This window comes from Leptosomus discolor, unplaced genomic scaffold (assembly GCF_034619465.1).
Source record: "Leptosomus discolor isolate bLepDis1 unplaced genomic scaffold, bLepDis1.hap2 HAP2_SCAFFOLD_135, whole genome shotgun sequence".
Taxonomy (NCBI): Eukaryota; Metazoa; Chordata; class Aves; order Leptosomiformes; family Leptosomidae; genus Leptosomus; species Leptosomus discolor.
The window spans coordinates 106037-122314 of record NW_028237792.1 but is presented as its reverse complement, the minus strand read 5'-3'; the positions used below and the strand labels follow the sequence as shown (position 1 = coordinate 122314).

The 16278-nt window shown below is 69.2% G+C and overlaps 3 protein-coding genes across 3 annotated transcripts; 2 read left to right on the top strand and 1 right to left on the bottom strand.

Moving 5' to 3' along the window:
• The first annotated feature begins 1730 nt into the window (after positions 1-1730).
• On the top strand, positions 1731-7807 carry SAMD4B (sterile alpha motif domain containing 4B). Its single transcript, XM_086481021.1, is given in 14 exon segments — positions 1731-1926; positions 2973-3440; positions 3971-4086; positions 4088-4250; positions 4342-4451; positions 4544-4630; positions 5080-5169; positions 5171-5324; positions 5422-5507; positions 5615-5733; positions 6209-6404; positions 6957-7074; positions 7325-7408; positions 7519-7807. Coding segments are annotated over 14 exon segments (2016 nt in total). The 3' UTR covers positions 7548-7807.
• Positions 7808-8409: 602 nt separating this feature from the next.
• PAF1 (PAF1 component of Paf1/RNA polymerase II complex) lies at positions 8410-13492 on the bottom strand. Its single transcript, XM_086481024.1, is given in 16 exon segments — positions 8410-8570; positions 8572-8685; positions 8687-8837; positions 8961-9048; positions 9173-9278; positions 9873-10001; positions 10266-10382; positions 10481-10584; positions 10876-10944; positions 11049-11154; positions 11242-11343; positions 11457-11523; positions 11775-11896; positions 12646-12738; positions 12857-12886; positions 13443-13492. Coding segments are annotated over 16 exon segments (1569 nt in total). The 3' UTR covers positions 8410-8449.
• Positions 13493-13659: 167 nt separating this feature from the next.
• Positions 13660-15818, top strand: MED29 (mediator complex subunit 29). Its single transcript, XM_086481032.1, has 4 exons — positions 13660-13890; positions 14545-14603; positions 14824-14908; positions 15276-15818. The coding sequence occupies exons 1-4, from the start codon at positions 13660-13662 to the stop codon at positions 15501-15503; spliced, it is 603 nt and encodes a 200-aa protein (XP_086337158.1). The 3' UTR covers positions 15504-15818.
• Positions 15819-16278: the final 460 nt, after the last annotated feature.

Sequence of the window (16278 nt, the reverse complement as noted above, 5' to 3'; positions counted from 1 at the left end):
GACACTGGGCATCCCTGAGGCAAACTGGGGACACTGGGGAGACCTCGGCTGGGGACACTGGGGGGAGCACTGGGCGACACGGGCTGGGGACACTGGGGCAAACTGGGGACACTGGGAGACCTGGGCTGGGGAAACTGAGGATGCTGAGGAACGTGGACTGGGGATGCTGGGGGACACTGAGGGACACATACTGGGGACACTGGGGGAAACTGGGGACACTGGGAGACCTGGGCTGGGGAAACTGGGAGTGCTGGGGGGACACTGGGGACCGGGGTCCCGCACCCTGCAGTCAGGGCCCTCGAGTCACGGCCCCACAGCTCCGCCCCCCCGGGCCCCGCTCACAGCCACACCCTGAAGCCTCGCCCCCTCAAGCCCCGCCCCGTCAAGCCCCGTCCCCGGAGAGGGGCCCGGGCGCGGGAGAGGGCAAGGTGAGGCCGAGAAGGTGTGGCCCAAGGGAGGGGGCGTGGTCAAGGCCCAGAGAGGGGCGTGGGCTGGGGAAGGGCGTGGCCTCGGGAGGGACGTGGCAGGCGGGAGGGGGCGTGGCCGGCGCAAAGGGGAGGAGCCGCGCTGCGGCCCTTTCCCCCTCCCCGCCCCACGCGGCTCCGCGAGGGTCCGCCCCCGCGCTCCCATTGGCAGCTCCGCGGTCCAATGGCGAGCCGGGGCGGGGCGGCGAGAGGCGGGCAACCCGCCGCCGGAAGCGATCGTCTTCCCCCCGCTGCCCTCCCATTGGTTGCGGCCGTGCAGATGGCGGAAGGGGAGGGGCGCGGCATCGGGCGCATGCGTGCTGGCGCGGTGACGCACCGTGCGTGCCGTGCGCGCTGACGTTGCGCGGCGGCGACGGCGCCTCCGAGTGCGGCTGCGGCGGCGACGGCGGTGAGTGAGGGGCGGCCCCGGGCCCGGCCCCGAGCCCCCGGCCCCGAAGCCCCGGCCCCTCCCCGCGGCCGCCGGGCCCGGGCCGTCCCCGGCGTGGCCTCCCCGGCCGGGCTCGAGCTGATCACCCGCCTCCCCCCTCCCCCCCCCCCCCCCCTTCGCCCCGTTCCGGGCCGCGGGCCCGGCCCCCACGCCCCGGCCCCTTCTTCCTCCGTGACGGCGCTGGGAGCGCCCCACTTCGCCCTCCGGGAGGGCGCTGAAGGGCACCGGGACTCCCTCCCCGCGGCAGGGCCCGCCCCATTCCGCCTCGCACGGCCCCGCAGCCCCCTCGGCCGCTGCCCCAGTCGCTGCCCCGTTCCCATTATCCAGGGCGTGGGGCGCTGCCGGGCCGGAGCTGAGCACCGGGAGGACGATCTGAGGGGTCCCGGGGGGGTCCCTCGTCTCTCCGGGCTGGGCTGGGCGGGGCGGGGGGGGCCCTTCCTCGGGGGTCTCTAGTTGCCCTGGGCAGGGCAGAACTGGTATCCTGGGGTCCTCCCGGTCGCACGGGGATGGGGGTGTCCCGTCCCCGTGGTGGGGGGGTCCCCGTCGCCGTTCCTGACGCCGCCCCGTCCCGTCTCTCTCCGCAGGGATCTCCGGCGCTCTCCCACGGGAACGCAGCCGGGGGACCCGGTCGGGGCCTCGCACACCCCCTACCCCCCCGCCCCCCCCATGCCCACCCTGGCCCGGGGGGGCCCCGACTCCTCACTCAACTCCCTCGGGGGCGGCCGCCGCATCGCCGCCATGTGAGAGGGGGGGGGGCACGGCCGGCCCCGCGTCTCCCCCTCTCCCCCGCCGTGAGCCCCCCCAGCCCCGGCAGCGCCATGATGTTCCGGGATCAGGTGGGGATCGTGGCGGGGTGGTTCAAGGGCTGGAACGAGTGCGAGCAGACGGTGGCCCTGCTCTCGCTGCTCAAGCGCGTCACCCGCACCCAGGCCCGCTTCCTCCAGCTCTGCCTCGAGCACTCGCTGGCCGACTGCGCCGACATCCACCTCCTCGAGGCTGAGGCCAACAGCGCCGGTGAGTCCAGGGCGGAGGTGGGGGCGGCTCCTACGGGACCCCGAGGGCACCCTGGGTGGACGGGAGGGTTCCTTGAGTGGATAGGAGGGCTCCTTGGGGAGCTCTGGGGTACCCAGGGTGGACAGGAGGGCCCCCTGGGGCTTCTTGGGCGGGCAGGTGGGCTCTGTGAGGCACCCAGGGTGGACAGGAGGACTCCTTGGAGACCCCTGGGGCTCCTGGGCTGGACAGGAAGACTCCCCAGGGCTCCCCGGGTGGGTGAGCGGGCTCCCCAGGGCACCCTGGGTGGTCCCCAAGGCTCCCTGGGTGCCCTGTGGGAGCTTTACGGGGACTCCGAAAGCCCCCTGGGCGCCTGACAGTGCTCCCTGCCTCACCCTGGGGCTCCCCCTTTGTCCTTGGGCACCCTGGGGGGAGAGGGGGGTGTGTGTCTCCCTGGGCTAAATTAGAGGGGCTCCCTAATCATCCCCAGGCGTTCTGGTGGGTCCCCCTGTGGTTGTGTCCCCTGTAGTTGCGCTGGGGGAGTTTTGCTCCCCCGTTTCCGGCCCGAGGGGGTGGGTTTAGCCCCATCTCCCCCCTATTCCGATGCGGGATGTGGCCTTGTTCCCTTCCTCGATGCTTACACCGCCCTTAGGCACCTCTGGGGCCTCCCTGGGCTAAATTGGGGGGGCTCCCCATTATCCCCAGGTGTTCTGGTGTCGTTCCCCCCCTCCCCCAGTTTTGTCCCCTGTAGTCGCACCGGGGGAGTTTTGCTCCCCCATTTCCAGCCCGAGGGGGGTGGGTTTAGCCCCGTGTCCCCCACATCCTGATGTGGGACGTGGCCTCATCCCCTTCCTTGATGCTGACACCCTCCTTGGACACCTCTGGGGTCCCCGGGGGGGGTCTCCCTGTCATCCCCAGGTGTTCTGGTGTCCCCCCATGCTTTTGTCCACCATAGTCGCGCCGGGGGAGTTTTGCTCCCCCATTTCCAGCCGGGGGGGGTGGATACAGGATGCAGCCTTGTCCCCTTCCTCACCGCCCCCCTCACCCCTATCCTGCCACCTCCCCCACAGCCGCCATCAGCCAGTGGCCGCAGGAGCCTGCGGAGGCGGCGGTGGCCCTGCTGCTGGCCCACCTGCCGCTGCTGCAGCCAGGCAACGCGCCTGCCAAGGCCGAGTACATGAAGCGGCTGCAGAAGGTGCTGGCCTATGCCATTGAGAGCAACCGCTGCGTGGAGGAGAGCCGCCAGCTCCTCTCCTACGCCCTCATCCACCCCGCCACCACGCTGGACGACCGCAGCGCCTTAGCCCTCTGGCTGGGCCACCTGGAGGAGCGTTTGGCCACCACCCCCGGCGGTGGACCTCCGGCGCGACCCCCCCGGCCCGACGCCCCTCGGCGGCCGCCACCTCCCCACGAGTGGCCCGAGCATGTGGCCACCACCGCCGCTGAGCTGGGGCCAGCCTGGCCTGAGGCAGCCCCCCGGGAGAACGGGCACCCGCCCTTCCACCCCCCTGCAGGGGGCAACGGGCTGGGGGGAGCGGGTGAGTGGGGGGGGCTGAGGGGGACAGGGAGGGGGCTGGAAGGGATTTGGGAGGCTGGGAAGGGACTTAGGGGGACAGAGAGGGGTCGGGGGGGGACAGGGGGGCACAGGGAGGGGGCTGGAAGGGACTTGGGGGGACAGGGAAGGGTCTGAGGGGGACAGGGGGACACAGAGAGGGGGCTGGAAGGGATTTGGTGGCACAGGGAGGGGTCTGGAGGGGACAGGGATGGGTCTCGAGGGTACGGGGGGCTGAGGAGGGACTAGGGGGGACGTTCAGGGCTGGGGGAGCAGTGGGAGGGATGTTAAGGGTTGAGAAGGGTCTTGGGGGGACCTAGGGGGTTGAGGGGGGGGGGGTGGCATTGGGGGGGGGGGGGGGGGGGGGCACAGCTCCCTGGGGGACACCCAGGGAAGGGTCTGAAGGGGACCCAGGCAGCCCCAGAGGAGCTGGAGGTCAGCAGGGGAGGGGTGGGGTGTCCTGCAGGGGGGACCCTGGTGTTGGGGCACCCCCTCCCATTGTCCCCCCCCTTGCAGCCCTGCCCTGCCCGCTGCACCCGAGCCCCCTGAAGCGCTCCCTCTCGCTGGTGCCTGGCAGCCCCCAGGCAGGGGGGGCAGGAGGAGGAGGCGAGTGGGCCGGGGGGGGCGCGGGGGGGGGCGGGGGGAGGCGAGGAGGTGCCCGTAGCCCCCCGCCCCCCTTTCGGGGAGCACGCGCCCCTCTCCCCCCAGAGCAGCGTGGCCTCCTCGGGCAGCGAGCAGACGGAGGAGCCCCCTGGCGGGCGCAACACCTTCCAGGAGGACGGCAGCGGCATGAAAGGTGGGGGGGGGGCGGGGGGGGGCGGGGGGGGCCGGGGGGGGGGCCCTCCCCCCCTGGCCACCCCCCCATGTGTGCGTGTGTGTGTCCCCAGACGTCCCCTCGTGGCTGAAGAGCCTGCGGCTGCACAAGTACGCGGCGCTCTTCTCCCAAATGACCTACGAGGAGATGATGACACTGACAGAGCATCACCTCGAGTCCCAGGTCAGCAAAGGGGGGTCCCCAGGGGTTGGGGCCACCCCCGGGGGAGGGGACACGACCCCCCACACGCCTCCTTTCCCTCCTTGTCCCCGCAGAACGTCACCAAGGGCGCACGGCACAAGATTGCCCTCAGCATCCAGAAACTGCGGGAGCGGCAGAGCGTCCTCAGGGCACTGGAGAAGGTGGGGGGTGCTCCGGGGCGGACACTGGGGTGGCCAAGGGCTGGCCCTTGGGCGGCCCTCGGGTCTCCAGGGGTGGCCCTTGGGTGTCTGTGGTCCCCAAGGATGGCACCAGCGTGGCCATCTGCTCCCCAAGGGTGGCCCTTGGGTGTCTGTAGTCCCCAGGGGTAGCACTGGGGTGGCCTTTGGGTCCCCAGGAGTGACCTAGGGTGGCTCTGGGGTGGCCCTTGAGGTCCCCCAGGAGTGGCCGGGGTCCCCCAGGTCCCTTGGGGTGGCACCGGGGTGACCTGGGTCCCCTTCTGCATCCCGAGGGCTGGCACAGGGTGTCCTTTGTCCCCTCACGTCCCCCATGGGTGGCACAGGGTGTCCCCAGGGCTGGCGGTGGGGAGTTCCCCGCTCCCCCCCAAGGTCCCCACGTCTGCAGCTCTGGTCCCCATGTGTCCCCCCCGCAGGACATCCTGGAGGGGGGCAACCTGTGGACGGCGCTGCAGGAGCTGCAGCAGATCATGGTGACCCCCATCAAGGCCTTCCGGCCCCCCCCGGCCGCCCCCCCCCCCCGCCAGCGCCCCCGATGGGACCCCTCCGGGGGCCACCGATGCCTTCGCCCCCCACCCGGCAGCCGCCGACGCCGAAGCCCCAGCGGCCCCCGTCCCCGATGGGGACATCCCGGGGCAGTTCACCCGTGTCATGGGCAAAGGTGAGACAACCCCCTGGTTCCTTTTGGGGCAGGGGGGGTCCCAGGGTGCTGGGGGAGGGGTCCCCGGGTGCCAGGGTTCACCCCAACCCCCCCGCAGTGTGCACCCAGCTGCTGGTTTCGCGGCCGGACGAGGAGAACATCACCAGTTACCTCCAGCTCCTCGAGAAGTGCCTGAGCCATGAGGTAGGGCAGGGCCTGGGGGAGGGTCGGGGGGGGGGGGGGCTGCAGGGTCGGGTGATACACACCCCCCCCCCCCCGTGTGTCCCCCCACCCCTGTGTGTGTCCCCCAGGCGTTCACGGAGACGCAGAAGAAGAGGCTCCTCTCCTGGAAGCAGCAGGTCCTGAAGCTGCTCCGCGCCTTCCCCAAGAAGGTGCCGCTCGATGGCCCCGGCTACCGGCCCCCCAAGGGGTAGGTGGGCGTTTGGGGGGGTGAGGGGAGCGGGGGCGGGGGGTGGGACACCCCATCCCCCCGTCACCCCATGCCCCCGTCACCCCATGCACCCGTTTTCCCTTGGGACCCCTTCCCTGCCCCCCCCCCCCCCTTGCTTTGCCTCCTTGAGGAGTTTGGGACCCCCCTGGGTGCTGTGTTGACACACACACCACGCCACTCCCCCCCAGGTCCCTTATTTTCCCCTCTAATGCCCAATTTGAGCCCCCCCCCCCCATCTGGGAGAGTCTGAGCAGGTCTCTGCCCCCCCCTCAGGCCACCCGATGCCCCAGTTTGTCCCCCGGGTGCCCCCTTTCCCACCCCCTGAGGGTGGGGGTGCCTTAGTTCCCCCCGGGGGGGGCTCTAGGTGACTCCCCCAGGGCTGAGGAGGGGGCTGGGGGGGCCGGTGCCACCCTGACCCCCCCCCCCCCCAATGTGTGTGTCCGTCCCCCCCCAGCTGGGCCTTCGGCTCCAACTCGCTCCCCATAGCTGGCTCTGTGGGGGGGGCGGGGGGGCGGCGGGGGCAGCGCCCCTTCGCGTTGCCCCCCCGCGCGCTGCCCCCCGCCCGCCTGGGGCTGCTAGGGCCTGCGGGGGGAGCCCCCACCCCCCGGCCCCCCCTCGGCGGCCCCCCCCTCGGCACCCAGGGACGCCAGGTGAGTGATGGGGATGGGGGTCCTGGGGGGGTTGGGGGGGGCGAAGGGGGGGTCCGAGGTGATTTGGGGGTGAATGGAGGGGCCTAGGGGATTTGTGGGGGTCCTAAGGGATTTGGGGTGAATAGGGGGGGACCTAGGGGATTTGGAGGGGGTCCTTGGGGATGGGGGGGGGCAAATGGGGAGGTTCTGGGGGATTTGAGAGGGTCCTTGGGGATTTGGGGGGGGTCTGGAGTGGGGGATTGGGGGGGGTCTTAGGGGCTGAGCAGGGGGAGATGTTGGGATCCTGCAGGATGGGGGTGCAGATGCAGGGGGCCCCTGGGCACTTGGGGGAGGGCAGATGTGGGGTTGAGGGGGGGCTGGATGGCTTTGGGGGGGGGTCTCCTTCACCCTGGCCTCCCCATGGCAGGGGGGAATGAGAGCCCTGGACTCTTGGTGTCATTTCCGGGGGGGGGGGGGGGGGGGGTGTGTGTACATCCTGGACGCCAGTGTTGGGGTCCAGCCTCCCTCCCCCGATCTAATGCCTCCCCCCTGTGTGTGTGTGTCCCCCTCCAGAGCCTGTGGTTCGGCAGCGGGGGGGCCGGGGGGTCCCCGGGGAGCCGCAGCGCGGTGCAGCGCACCCACTCGCTGCCCGTCCACACCTCACCCCAGGCCCTGCTTGCCTTCCCCCAGGGTAAGGGTGGGGGGGGCCCCACTTGCACGGGGGGGGGGGTGGATGTTTTGGTCCCTGCTTGTGGCGGGGGGAGCAGGATGCTTGGACCCCCCAGGAGGGGTTTAGGGGGGGTCAGGGTGCTTTAACTGCCCCCAGGAGGGGTGGGGGTGGGGGGCACGGTGCTTGGACCCCCCAGGAGCGGTTGGGGAGGGTGGTCAGGGGTCTGCAGCGTGGGGGTGCCCCCCCCTCACCCCCATGTTTCCCCCCCCAGAGTGTCCCCTCCCCGGCACCGACCTGGAGATCAACCCCACGCTGGAGTCGCTGTGCCTAAGCATGACGGAGCACGCGCTGGGCGGTGAGGGGGGGGCCGACGGGGGGGGGGGGGGGAGCAGCTGAATTTGGGGAGGGGCGGGGGTGAGGGGACATAAACCCCTCCCCCTGACACCCCGCCCCCCCGCCCTGCAGATGGCGCAGACAAGACCTCCACTATCTGATGGCGCTGCCCCCCCCCCCCCCAAGTCGGGGGGGGGGTCACTCCTGTAACACCCCACCCTCCCCTGGGCCGGGGGGGGTGGCACCCCCTCCATGACCAGTCACCCTCCGTGTCCCACGCCCCCCCTACCCCCGGGGGGGAGCACACACCCCTGAAATAAGCCGGGGGGTGTGTGTGCGTGTGTGTGTGTGTGTAATCGCCCTGCCCCCTCCTCCCCCAGGCCGGGGGGGGGGGCGCAGGGGCCCCCCCGCGAGGGAGGGGCTCCAGAGGCCGATGACCTCGCGGGGGGGGGGGGGGGGGGGGGGGGGCGGGGGGGGCCGTGCTGACACTACAGGGGCCGTGTGTGGGGGCGGGGCTCTCCCGGCCCCTCTTTTTTTTGGGGGGTGGGGTGGGGGGGTGTGTCTGGGGGGGGGTTGGAGGGGTCTGGCGGGGGGGGGGGGGGGGGTGTTGAGTTTTCACCATTTTTAATAATCCCCAAATCTGGGGTTTTTGGGGGGGTGGTTTTTTTTTTTTTTCTTTATTATTATATTATTATTATTAATATTATTGTTTTGGTTGGCCCCCGGCGGGGGGGGGAGTGGGTCACCCTGTCCACCCCCGGGGGGGAGGGGGCACACCCCAAATTTAGGTACACGTTGATGCCCCCCCCCCCCCCCAGGGTGGGGGATGCCCCGGGACTCCTCCCCCCTCTCCTCCCCCCGTCGGTACAGCCCCCCCCTTTGTACACGTAGCGCTGCGGCCCCTCGAGATAGAAACGTTATTTTAGATACATTTTATTATGAATAACTTTTGTTATGACTATGGCTGGTAACCATGACTACGTTATTAAAGAGAAAAAAAAAAAAGAACCCAAAGCACCTGGTTTTCACCTCAAAACGGGGCCGGCCCAGGCTCCCCCCGGCCTCAGTCGCTGGAGGAGTCGGAGGCGTCGCTGGGGCTGTCGTCTTCCTCCTCCTCTTCCTCCTCCTCCTCGCTGGGGCTGAGGTGGGGGCTGCGGGGGGGCCCCCCTTCGCTGCCCCCCCCCCTCTGACTCTTCCTCCTCCTCCTCCTCCTCCTCATCCTCATCGTTGTCACTGCCAAAGATCTCCTCCTGGTCGCGGGCAGCCCGGGCGGCGTCGCTGCCCCCCCGCCGGCCCCCCCCTGCCTTCCTCCTCTTCCTCTTCGGCCTCATCCTCCTCCTCGCTGTGGGCCGAGCCCCCCCGCTCGCTGCTGCTCCCTGAGCCTTCAGCCTCCTCCTCCTCCTCGCCGCTCGCTCCCCCCTCACTCTCGCTGCCCTTCTCCCGCTCTTCGTCTGGAGGAGGAGGAGAGAGATTTGGGGGTGGGTTGGGGGGATTTTGGGGCAGGAGGGACCTGGGGGGGGCGGGTGAGGGTGGGGGGAGGGGGGGTCCCAGGGCAGTGTGTCCCCCTCCCATACCTGATCCCGCTGCCTCCTTCTCAGCCTCCATCTCCTCCTCTTCTTCCTCCTCTGGCTCGTGGTTCTCCAGCTGGGCCCGCCGCGCTTCCTACGGGGGGGCGGGGGGGGGGGCAGTGAGCCAGCCATCTGGGTCCCCACCACACCCCGGGGGGGGGCAGGGGAAGGGGGTGGGTGGGTCCCCAATACCGGCCCCCCCCCCCCCGGGGCTGTACCTGGGCCTCCAGCTCCTTCTCGTTCATGTCGCGGTGCTTCACCACCAGCACTGCGTTGGTGCCTGACTGCACCCCTGCCCGCGCCCGCCGCTTGCTCAGCCGCACCCTGGGGGGGTGTGTGTGTGTGTGTGTCAGGCACCCCTGGGACCCACCCCCCCCAAACTCCACTGACCTCCCAGACCCCTCCCAATCCCCTGGGACACCCCCAGACCCCTCCCAAACTCCACAGACACCTCCCCCCAGGTCCCTCCTGACCCCCAGGGACACCCCCCCCCCCCTCCCACCCCCGGACCCCCTGTGAACCCTCAAGGACCCCCTCAGCAACCCCCCAGACCCCTCCCAAACTCCACCAACACCCCCCCGGCCCCAAAGTACCCCTCCAGAACCCAAAGTCACCCCTAGACCCCAAAGTCCCTCCCAAGACCCTGCACCCCCCCCGCCATAGGCGCCACAGGGCCCCCCCACTGTCCTGTCAGAATGGGGGGTGGGGGGTCAAGAACCCCTCGGGACCCCCCCACGAGCCCCCAAACTTCCCCCCGGAGCCTCCTGCCACCCCCTGTTCCCTCCCTCCAGTCCACAGGAACTCCCTGGGGAACGGGAAACCTCCTCAGTGCCCCCATTACTAGTGGTGGTGGGGTCTCCCAGTGCCCCCATTACTGGTGGGGGAGGTCTCCCAGTGCCCCCCCCCCCCCGGCCCCACCTCGTCTCTAGCTCGTTGTAGTAGACACCGTCGCCCTCGCGGAAGATGAAGAAATAATTCTCCTCGTAGCCTTTGCTCGCCTTGTTCTTCACATTCCAGTTGTACTCCCGGGCGATCTTGTAGTCGTATCTGGGGGGGAGAGGGCACGGGGGAGGGGTGTTGGGGGCTGGGAAGACACCCCCCCCACACTCCCAAATTCCCCCCCACCTGCCAAAGCAGCACCTGGCTGTCGCTTCATCCTCCACAAAGCTCAGGGAACCCCCATCCTCCTCCCCGTGGCCTCCCTCAAGCCACAGACCCCCCCCCGTTGGGTATAAAGACCCTCCCCAGCTATAACCGCCTCCCCCAGCTATGTGGGACCCCCCCCCCCTGGTTCTGGGGGGCCCCCCGTACACGTCCTCGGGGGTGTAATCCATCTCCTCCTCCTGGTCCCGCTTCCGCTTGCGCAGCGTCTCCTCCACCGGCAGGAAATAGGCCACGAACTGGTTCCCCTCCTCGTCCATCATCCCCCTGCGGGCAGGAGGGGGTTAAAAGGGGTGCGGGGTGGGGGGAAGATAGGGAAGAAGAGACCCCTCAGCCCCCCTCAAAATGTGGGGGTTCCCCCGCACCTGATCATGGCCTGGGACATCATCTCCAGCGCGGCCGGGCCGCTCGTGTCCTTGGGTGCCGGATCAGAGTCGAAGATGACTTGGGCGCAGGGATTGATCCACATCTGGGGGGGAGGGGCAAAAAAAAAAAAAAGGGGAGGGGGGGGGCAGAAAGGGGGGGAGGGGGGGCAACACCCCCCCCGGACCTCAAAACCACTATTGTGTTCCCCCAAAACTACCCGCTACCCCCCCCCTGCAACGGGTGAGTGTGTCTGTGCCTCAATTTCCCCTGCAGGACAGTGTCATAGAGACAGAGGAGGGGATTTGGGGTGTCCTCCACGCTGAGGGGGTCCTCAATGTCTCTGTGTGTGTCCCCACACGCCCCGAGGGGGTCCCCGTGATGTCTCCCCCCCTACCTTGAAGTCGGGGAAGACAGGCATGACCTCGACGGGGGTGACACGGGGCTTGCTGTAGTGCTGCGTGATCTGGAGGGGGGGGACACCACGGGAGGGGGTGTCAGGGGGGTGTGTGTGCCCCCAAGATGCTGGGGAAAGCCCCCCAAAACACACATCCCCCCTCTTTCCCCAACCGCTTTCTGAGCATCCTCGAAGGTTTTCTCGATGGCGGCGATCTGGCTGTCGCGGTCCTTGTAGATCTCCTCCTCCGTGAACTGCTGCTTCACCGAGACGCCGATCCTGGGGGCGGCAGGGGGACACGGGGCGGGGGTTGAGGGGGGGGGCGGGGGGTTGTGGGACCCTCCCCCCGGACCCCCTCAGACTCACTTGACTTCTGGTTTCTCGTTGGAGACGCCGTAGCGGTTGAACTCAGTGGAGATGTACTCAGTCTTGCGCATCCACGGCACCACCTTGGCGTGTTGCTGCGACCTGAGGGGGGGCATCGAGATGGGGTGGGGCCCCCACAGCAGTTTGGGGGTGCAGCGAGCCCCCACCCAGCCTAGTTTTCGGGGGATCCCCCCCACCGCGGGGGGTGCCGTCACCTCTTGGAGCTGGTGGGCGCTTGGATTTCCTCCTCCAGCAGCTTCTCATCTGCCGGGTCCAGAAGCACTGCAGGGGGGGGGAAGGGGGAAATTTGGGGGTCCTCCTCACGCTGTTGGGTTCTCCCCCAGTTTTGGGGTGTCCCCCCCCGCAGCATTGGGGTCACCTCATCCAATTTTGAGCCCCCCTTCAAGCCCTACTGGCAGCTCAGCCCCTCGCAGGGGGGTTCCCAGGGGCATGGACACACCCCCCCCCCTCCCACCTGCCCCAAATCTGCCCCCCACCCCTCAAAAAAAGTGGGGGTGCCCCCGGTCCCCCACCGCTGGGGTCGATGCGGTAGGTGTCGGGGTTGATGAGGTCGATGGTGACGCCCAGGTCGGGCTCTGTCAACAGGTCGTGCTTGTGCTGCTTCTCCAGCGAGGTCGCCTTGTACTGCACGAACCTGGGCGGGGGGGGGAATAGCAAAATAACCCCCCCAAAAACCCTAAAAACCCCCCAAAAAACCCCACCCTCCCAAAACATGCCCCCAAACAACCTAACCTCCTGAAAACACCCCCCAAAACCTCCCAAGCCCCCCAAACCTCCCAAGCATCCCCCAAAAACCATAACCCCCCCAAAACACACCCCCAAACAACCTAAAACACCCTCCAAGCCCCCAAAACCTTCCAAGCACCCCCCAAAACCCCTAAAACTCCCCTCCAAAAAAAAACCAACTCCCCCAAAAACACCCAAGTCCCCAAAATGCCCCCCAAACCCTGCTCCCAAAACCTCACACTGCGCCCCCCAAACCCCCCAAGCCCCACCAAACCCCCCCAACACCCAAAATACCCTCAAAACCACCAAGGAACCCTCCAAAAAACCCCAACATCCCATAAAACACCCCAAAACACCCTGCAAAATCTTAAGACACCCCATAAAACCACCCAACCCCCCCCAAAACCCCAACCATCCCCCCAACCCCCCCCTTTTATGGCCCGAATTGGGGCACGGGGGAGCTTGGGGGGGTTCATCCCCCTAGGGACCCACCCAGACCCCTCCTGCCCCCCCCTTGTACCGCAGAAACCCAGGTGGAAACCTGCAAACCACCCCCAAAACCCACCAAACCGCCCCCAAACCCCCCGTTTTTCAGCCCCAACTGGGGCGCAGGGGGGTTGGGGGTTTTGCAGGGGTTTTGGGGGCGGCCCCTCGCACCGATTCTGATCGAAGGGGTACGTGATGAACTTGGGGTCGAAGGGGATGTCGGGGAGGCTGTTGCAGTACTTGACCCGACAGACCACGCCTGACCTGCAGAGGCGCGGGGGGGCGTCAGGGGGGGACCCCGAGCCTGGGGAGACTCCCTTGAACGTGGGGAGACCCCCCCCCGACAGGGACCCCTCCGGGATGTCGCCCCCCCCCCACTCACCTCTCGGGCAGCGTCCGGTGGGAGCTGGGCCTGCGGGAGGGGAGTGAGGTGACCCGGGCGGGCGGGAGCCCCGACACCGCCCCCCCCGGGGGGCTATGACGTCAAGGGAACCCAGGCAGCCGGGACCCCCCGACCCGCCGTGCACTATGATGCCACGAGAGGACCCCCCCCCCGCGCCCGGGACTGCACCCCATTCCTCCGGCATGACGTCAGGAGGGGTATCCCTCCTTATGTTATGATGTCACGAAGGGACCAGGCCCGCCCCCCCGCTATGACGTCATGAGAAGGCCCCGTGTCCAGAACTGCCCCCCAACTTGCGTTATGATGTCAGGAGAGCACCCAGGCTTGCACCACCCCCCTCCAGCGTGTGTGACGTCAAGGAACCCAAGCAGCCGGGACTCCCAAGCCCCCCCACGTGCGCTATGACGTCAGGAGAGGACCCAGGTTTCCGCGCCCTCTCAGCCGCCTGTGACATCACGAGGGGACCCCAAACGGTGCGGATCCCCGCGTGCCCCGCCGGCCCGCCCCCACCCCGTGACGCCACGGCGCCGCCCGTGACGTCAGGGCCGTGACGACGACGCCGAACCTGTGGCCCGGCTCCTCTCGCTGCGCCTGCGTCTGGATGGTGGGAGCCATGGCGGGGCCGAGGCCGGGCTCTGCGCAGGCACCGTGGCGGGCAACTACTTCCGTGAAGCGTCAGGACCCGCCGTCCCCCGTCCCCCGTCTCCCCCGCCCCGCCCTGAACGTCACTTCTCGGCGCGCAGGGCCGGCCGGGAGCGGAAAGCCGAGCGCGCGCTAGGAAGATGGCGGCGCCCCCGCCGCCGCCACCGACGGGGCCTGGCCCGGGGCCGGGTCCGCCCGCCGCCCCCGCGCCGCCGCCGCCGCCTCTGCCCGCCGCCGCCGGGCCGGGAGCGGGGCCGGGGCAGCCCCCGGGGCCGCCGCTGCCGCCGCAGGTGGCGGCTGCGCAGGCGCAGGACTTCGACCCGGTGCAGCGGTTCCGCCTCCTCATCCCCCAGCTGAAGGAGAGCCTCCAGGTGGGAGGAGCCTGCCGCCCGAAAGGGGCGTGGCATAACGCCGATAGTAGGCGAGGCCTGGTGGCGCGGGGCGGGGCCTGCCACCGACAGTGGGCGGAGCGTGCCGCAGAGGGGGAGGAGGCGGGACCGGCCACTCTGGGCGTTCTGCCGCCGGCGCGGGGCGGGGCTTGCCGCCGGGAGAGGGGGGGTCTGTCGCCGCGAGGGGGCGCGGTGCTGGGAAGGGGCGGGGCCGGCACTGGCAGGGAGGGTTCCCCCGGTGATTGGGGGTGTTCCTGTGCTGGTCATGGAGGTCCCGGGGGGGGTCCCTGTGCTGGTCATGGAGGTCCCAGGGGGCTCCTTGTCCCCATGTCCTTGTCTGGGCGGGTCCCAGGGGGGTTCCTGTGCCGGTAATGGGGGTCTCAGTGGTGTCCTTGTGCTGGTAATGGGGGTCCCAGGGGGCTTCTTGTCCCCATGTCTTTGTCTTGGGTGGCCTCTGGGTGGTCTCTGCCCCAGCAATGGGTCTGGAGGAGGGCAGTCATGTCCCAGGGGTGTCCCCGTTTCCCGGTGTCCCCCCCAGTAAACGAGGCACCGCTGCCCAGTGACATGCGTGGGGCCGCATGTGTGGCCCCTGGTTGCCCATGTCCTCCCCAACCCCCTTCTGCTCTCCCTCCCCAGACCCTGATGAAAGTGGCGGCACAGAATCTGGTGCAGAACTCCAACATCGACAATGGGCAGTGAGTGACCGTACCCCCCAGTCCCACCCCAGCATCCCCCAGTGCCATCCCACTACCCCCAATCCCACCCCAGTCCCGCCCTGATGCCCCCCAATTCTCCCACCATTGCCTCCCCTTCCCCTATGCAGCCCTCCCAGTCCCTTCCCAGCGTTCCCCAGTCTGTGCCCCTCCCGGGGGACGGCAGTGGCAGTGACGGTGGGCCCCCCACCCCCCCCCCCAGGAAAAGCGCCGATGGGGCCCTGCAGCGTTTCGACAAGAGTCTGGAGGAGTTTTATGCTCTCTGCGACCAGCTGGAGCTCTGCCTCGTGAGTGACCCCCCCTCCGCCATCCCTGCCCCCCCAATGACACTGGTGACCCCCCCAGACCCCCATCCCCTTTGCCCCACCGTCACCATCTTCACCCCATCCCACCCCCGCCCCCCAGCCTTGTTCCCTCTGCTGCGTTCTCTCCCCAAGTGACCCCCCCGTGTCATGTCCCCCTCCCCAAGTGACCCCGTGACCCCCCCTCCACCACCCCTGCACCCCCAGTGACACTGGTGAACCCCCAGACCCCCATCCCCTTTGCCCCACCGTCACGCTCCTCGCTCCATCCCACCCCACCCCTCCAGCCTTGTCCCTCTGCTGCATTCTCTCCTCAAGTGACACCCCCCGCTCTGTCGTGTCCCCCTCCCAGCGCCTGGCCCACGAGTGCCTCTCGCAGAGCTTCGACAGCGCCAAACACGCCCCAGCCCTGGTGCCGGCGGCCCCCAAAGGCGAGGGGGGGGCGGGTGAGACCCTCCCATACACCCAGTACCTGCCCCTCATCAAGGCCCAGATCGCTGGCGCCAAGGACATCCACAACGCCCTGCTGGAGGGGGCCAACAAGATCACCGGCAAGTTGCCCCCCCCGGGGGGGCCCTGAGTGGTTTGGGGGGGTCACAAACACACCGCCCCCCCCAGCCCAAAAACCTCCCATGGGGGTCTGAGGGAAGGTATTGAGGGGGTGGGAGGCCCTGGCAACATGTGCAGGGGGACTGAGTGCACACATACTGTGTGGAGGGTTGCTGACCCCTCCCCCCGGGGGGGGCCCTGATTTTTGGGGGGAGGTCCCCACGGAGGTGCTGGACCCCCCCCTCAAAACTCCCAGGGGGGTCTGAGGGCGGACACACAGGGGTCTACGTGCATGGTGTGGGAGCCCCGAGCGTGGATACCGGGGGTCCCAGCGCTGGCTTTTGGGGTGCTGACCCCCCCGAGGGGTCTATAATTGGGAAGGGGGGGGACGTGGGGGGTGCTGGACCCCCCACGGTTTTGGGGGGAAAACACGTGGGTTTTGGTAAATAAAGCGGTTTTTCTCTGATATCGGCTCTTCTGTGCTCACGGTGGGATCGGGGCGGGGGGTCCGGGGGTTGTCCCTAGGCTCCCTTCTTCGCTCAGCGCTGCCCCGTGACGTCGCGGTCCGGCGGGGTGGCATCACTCCACCCGTTGAACCGCGGCGACGGCTTTCGCGCCGCCTCTTTTGTCCCCTCCGCGCCGCCGTCGCGTTCTGCCAATCAGGGCACGTGACCGCGGGCGGGCCTGCCCTCTTCCCCTTTCTCACGTGACGCTCAGGCAGCTCTCGCGAGAGGTGGCGGCGGCGGCGGCGGCGGCGGGAGTGGGCCCAGGACCGGGCTGGGACAGGGCGGGAGCGAGGCGGGACC